We start from the raw sequence: 6000 nt of genomic DNA on the forward strand, positions 1-6000 counted from the left end.
CAATAGAAAAGGTAGTAGAAACAATATTTAATGGAAATGTGTTATCTTTTTTCTTGCAGCTGACTACTCTAAAAATTATGCTCTTACTTAGTGTGTATTGTCTATTTCTTTGTCTTTGACTAGGCAGCATGGCTACAAAATTATGACCTCAAGAAGGCGTTCTTTGAACTTGTCAGAATGTTGTTTCTTTTGGTGACAGTGCCCCCATCTCTCAAAACTAAGGCATCTCACATAATCAGCTAAATGAATAGTGACAGCTAACATTTTGTATTTAAACTCCTGTCAGTGTTTAAACGTAAAAAGCTTGATGCAAAATAAATCAAACACCAGTGATATGCAAGGGAAACATTTTGTTAAAACAGTCTCTGACATACTTGGATTTAAATCTGATCCCTTTTTAGCTTATAAAATGCTGTAACTTTAAATGAATTTGAAAAAAAATCTAGAGGTTAAAATAGAATTGCTAATCTGGGGTGTATATAATTGAAGTTACCACATGCATTCATAACCTTAAAAGCTTAATTAAAGAGAACTGTGCATTAAATAAATTGGAAAGATCCTTTCCTACATTTTGTCTTCCTGAAACGCTTGCTTAATTGTTTTTAGAAAGAATTTGACTGCCTATTTACACTTTTTTTCCTAGTGGGCACTACCTTACCTAGCACGTAGATTCAGTGCAGTTTTGAAAGAACGTCAGTTGACCACATCATTTATTCCATTTTGAAAACAAAAATCAATATACCTATAAAGTGACCCATAAATTAGAATTGGCTCACACAATGTTTGTTCAGTGCTGCCTTTCTGAAGGCACCCTTTGCATTTTTTCTTCACCTCTCTGTTTGAACTGCAGTCTCGGTAAGAGGCTCATTAGGGGACATTAGGGACTGGAGCTAACCAGAATTCCAGAGCTTGCTTTGCTCTTATTAATGCATAGTAGAGTAGAATGCATTTAAATATTTCATAGGCATTCAGTAATTTGTGTGTAATCGCCTTGTTAGCAGACCAGTAGAAGTAGAACAGGCCTGTGAAATGGTGTTAGTGATTGCATGGGTAATTTACAGACCTTTGCCATCAGAAAGAGTATTATTGTTGGCTAGTACGAAGCTGTGAAATAGAACTAGCAATAAGTAAAAAAAGAAACTTAATAAAGGTTTTGTAACAAGCATCTTCAGGGATAACAACCCCACTTGGTCCTTTTGAAGCAGCTATAATTTATGACATAGGCAATATATCAAATGCATAAGATAGTATTATGGAGCATTCATATGAAAAGGGTATTTGCAACATTAGTTCCAACTTCCTGCAAGGGACATGATTAAATGATTAATGAAATGTCCCTTTGCATATGCATTTTGAAACAGCAATTAGGCACTGACTGAGAAAATCTACCAATCCTCTCATTTTTCAGTATTATCTCATTCTTGATTTATAAATCATAGAGAATTTTTGAACAGCAATATGTAGTACCTGAGATAGTTATAAAAACATAAAAGAGAATAATTTGGGCACAAAATAGTCATAAATACATAAATTCATAATTTACTGTTAATATGCAGCCTGTTTATTTAGTCTTATTGCATTGTATTTATATCCGGACACTATTTCTGTACTTTGATTGGCATAATTAAGTAGGGGGAATGAATAGGCACTATTATTTTACATATCACTGGTAAACAATAGCGAGGAAAGGAGAAGGGAGATGTGGCAGAGGTATGTATGTGTTTTTCAAGTTCTCAGTAATCCACTGGAGGCTGTTCTATAAATGATCATTGAAGGGCTGCAAGCTAGCCTATAATTACAGGAAAGAAAGTGGCAGCTCTGGCATTTCATAACTATGTGTCCTCGAAAAGTGCTTTGTGAGTTTGTCACCAATGATAATTTAGATAGAGGCTCATTACTGAACATCACAACACTTTAAAAACCTTTCCCCTTCATACAGGAGAATAAAGGACTATTTTAATGGCAAGGTTCTTTTGTGTTCCACTGAAAAATTCAATCAAGACAAAACCTCATTGGCTATTATTGTAGTCTACAGTCTCTATTCTAATAAAAGATGCAGAGATAAATTGAATAGGTCTCTAAGACCCAAGTATATAATGCAAACATTTTGTACTTTTTTTAGTTCTTTAAGTATAGGATAATTATTGTCCCTAAGAAGTAAACAAGTGTGCAAAAAACCTTTTTAAAAAGTAATTTCATGCAAAAATAAACATGTTAAACTGAATATATCTTTTTCTAGCAGAGCTGTGTATTCTGCTTATCTTACTCCATTTACACCCTAATCTTTGTGTAGAGCTGAAGCATTTTTTAAAATATGCATTTAGACTGACCGTGGAACAAACATACATGTGTTCCTCAAGAGATCAAGCCTTAGGAGTACAACTACTATTGCAGTACACTGATAGAAAATGGACTCGTTGTTCATTAAAATGGGGGGAGGACCTGAAAAACAATTTGTAACTGTCCTGTTAGGAATAAGTGACACTTAATGTCATAAGCTAACCTGTGGTTTACTCTGACATTCCGTGCCTCCTTTTCAGAAAGCATGAGTGAATTTTAGCTCTTGTTACAGTTTATTTTATCTAATTTTTTATTATGAAAATCATTTTTAAAATTTTTATTTTATAGTGGAGTATAGGTGATTTACAATGTCGTGTTAGTTTCAGGTGTACAGCAAAGTGATTCAGTTATACCTATATCCATTCTTTTTCAGATTCTCTTCCCATATAGGTTATTACAGAGTATTGAGTAGAGTTCCCTGTGCTATACAGTAGGTCCTTGTTGATTACCTATTTTATATATAGTAGTGTGTATCGTTCCAGTTAGTTTCTTAACCAAACCAACAGAGCCAGTCTAAGAGCAGGCAGGTGGAGTACAAGTGCCTTTCCTGCGCTATAACCACACACCTTAAACTTGACCTGATACACCCTGCTATTTTAGTCCACAGTCTCTCTTCAACCAAGAATGACAGTTGTGCTAAGATACATGGAGGTTTTGTTGTCATGATCAGTGAGGAGGTACTGAAACAAACTGATTTAATTTATCAAAGGATGAGGCAGAGTCGCACAAATTCTACCTGCTGAACCTAGATCTACTAACAAATAAACCTACATGTTTGTAAATTACTTCTTTATATGTGTTACATATTTGTCTGTCTATATATTTGTTCTGTTTCATTATCGATTTCAAGAAACGTAAGTAAATCATTTGAATGGGCATAAAAGTATTTCTGATGAATTTTAGTAAAATTAGGGCTGCACTAAACTTTTTAGACTATTATACCGTTGTAAATGGTACTTGAGCCCAGATGGAGAAATACATAAATTCTTATTTAATTTTGTAAATATTTGGTTTAATATTTCTCTTAGATACATTGATGAGAACATCTCTTAAATTGCTGCCTTAGTTTGCCCATTGGTGAGATAGACACACCAAAGGATATTAAATTAATTGAAGATGACTTTTTTAATTTTAGGAGGCAGCAAATAAATGATATATTACAAAGTACATATTATTGAATATGTTCATGTTCATTGGAGATGCTGCTCTACTAAATTACTTTTGATGTATCAACATACCACTCATTAAAGAGATCTTTTTAAACATTATGAAATAATAATAGACTAATACATAATAAAGATTAGAGTAAGATAATGAGAATGTCTTATCTTTCCCTACTTTTTTGAAAGATTAGAATAGATGTCTCCCAAATAGGACACTAGACATGAAATGTCAATCTTACACTTCTGATTGTCAGAATCTTCAATGCACTTTAATTATTAGTAATAACAAGTGATCATTCTTCATAAGTATTTGCTGTTTCCATGGGACGATAATTTGCCATCTTTACATAATTCATACCACATCCTGGTGAAATAAGACATGGCTCACTAAATAACATCATAGGGACCACAAACTGTTTTAACAAAAATGGAATAGAGAATTGTCTTTGTTCTCTTCAGAGTTACTTTTGGTTCATGTATTTATAAAGTGTCCTTTTTAAAAATAAATGGCATGAGTATATGAAATTCATCTAGTGATTTCTACTATTATTCTGCAAATGGTTTGGGGAAAATATTTTTTGTAATAACTGATAAGCTTAGAGACAATGACATTTTCTACTATTTGAAGGGTCTCTTTATGTTGCGTAAATAATTTGCACTAAACACATCAGCCTATTCAACTTTTCTGGTATCATTTCAAAGTGTTCTTTTTTCCCACTGTGGAGGAAATACAACTTCAGTGGTTTTAAGTGGAGCATATGCCACTGACATAGCCATGGCTTAACATTCTGTTTTGTGTTTTGTGTTTGTTTAGGCACCTTAACAACGAACATGCATTGGACGACAGAAGCACTGCCCAGTGTCGAGTGCAAATGCAGGTGGTGCAGCAGTTAGAAATACAGGTTTGTCAAAGCCTTCCTTAATGGACTCCTTTCTCTGACTTCTGGTCGTTAAATTGAGTACTGGGCAGATCCTGTGTCTTTTAACACAATGACTCATAGAAATACAAGGAATTTTAGATTGTTTATAGTGATAGCAATGATCGATACCTCAGGGTGGATTGTTGTAGTTTAATGTACTCACCACTTAGACTTAATATAACCTTTAGACTATATCATATACATTTGGCTATCCCAAAGGAGTCAAATCTAAGTTTCCCTACGAAAGGTTAGACCCAGCCCCCCAGTTGGATATAATTTTATTGCAGAGACAGTTTTTACATGAGCTAATCTTGTTTTTTTCCGTGAGATTTTATATTATAGCAAAAAGCCTTTACAGTATCATGCCTGTAATTTAATACTCTAAATAAAATCTTTTCCTTTTCTGCCTCTAGTGTATTTTTAATTAAAGGTCTTACAAGAATCCTTAAGACTTGGAGTAATGGCACATTATTTACAATATCACAGATGGTAATATGTGTATTGTATCAAATGCTGCTAACTTAAGTTAAAAAACATTACTGTTAATATTGAAACAGAATTTGGCCAAAAATAAATAGAACTCATAAAACTGATCATAAAACAATTATATCACCCACAATATGATTCTTGCTACATTTTTTCTAACCCTCTAAGGCTTCCTCTAGCATTTCGTCTTAAGATTATTTTTTCTCAATCAAACCAATACCTTGTTTCATTTAATTAAACATACAATTTATTTGTCTTCATACTTTACTACGTCTTAAATTGTTTTAAATTCATCATTCACTAAGTGCATAAATGTCATTGCTTTTTTCCAGGGAGCTCCTAAAAATATTTTGACTTGTAAAATAATCAAGAACACATAAAAAGCATTGTCGCTGCTGTCGTTTAAAAAGCTTTTTTGTAAACCTGTTTACCATTTATAAAAGGTAGACTAAAACTAAGAGTTTGGCTGATGAGACAGTCTGCAGTGTGACCAATTATGCCTCTTTTTTTTTCCTGATGTGTCTGACTGATGGAAAAGTAAGGTCCGTCACTTGTAATGAGACCCAGCGCAAGTGTGGACGCCTACTCCGTGGCAGAGTTCAGCGTTTCACACTGCCCGGTCTCTGTCACTCTATTGAATTAGATTGATGATGGCAGATTGCAGGGGCCACTAACTGGACCTCAGTGGGAATGCATGAAGTGTGGAGACAATCCTGGCAGGCACTTCGCTTTGAGAACCCTTCACCCCTTCACAGCTGCTGGCACTAGTCCATAGCTAACAGTGTCCACAGGACTTTAAAGAGACACCATGGGCCTTCTAATTTATGGTTTCAGTAACTTGTTACTGTTGAGGCAACTGTGACCTCAATTCTCTTATTGACAAAAAGATGAAGTGTTATTTGTTTTCTCTGACCTTTTAACATAAGGAAAGCTATAAAAGTTTTTCCCCCCCTCCATAGCTAAAGTTGCATTTCGTCCCAGATAAGTTCCTACGGACACAGACTTTTATATGCAGAAATCATTACTCGGAGACAAGCTCAATGATAAGATGTATCACTGCAATAAAATAGCTGTATCAGTCATTTCTAAAA

The 6000-nt window shown here is 34.2% G+C and overlaps 1 protein-coding gene across 5 annotated transcripts in view; it reads left to right on the forward strand.

Annotated features, from left to right (window-relative positions):
- The window catches only part of FOXP2 (forkhead box P2), a 531964-nt gene that overhangs the window by 487031 nt on the left and 38933 nt on the right, over positions 1 to 6000 (forward strand). For all 5 annotated transcript variants that reach the window (XM_067746782.1, XM_067746784.1, XM_067746788.1 and 2 more), the window contains one exon: positions 4318 to 4405. In XM_067746782.1, the coding sequence (XP_067602883.1) occupies positions 4318 to 4405 (88 nt within the window). The remainder of the gene's footprint in view (positions 1 to 4317; positions 4406 to 6000) is intronic.

The sequence above is a fragment of the Pseudorca crassidens genome, chromosome 8 (genome assembly GCF_039906515.1).
Source record: "Pseudorca crassidens isolate mPseCra1 chromosome 8, mPseCra1.hap1, whole genome shotgun sequence".
In the NCBI taxonomy this organism is placed as follows: domain Eukaryota; kingdom Metazoa; phylum Chordata; class Mammalia; order Artiodactyla; family Delphinidae; genus Pseudorca; species Pseudorca crassidens.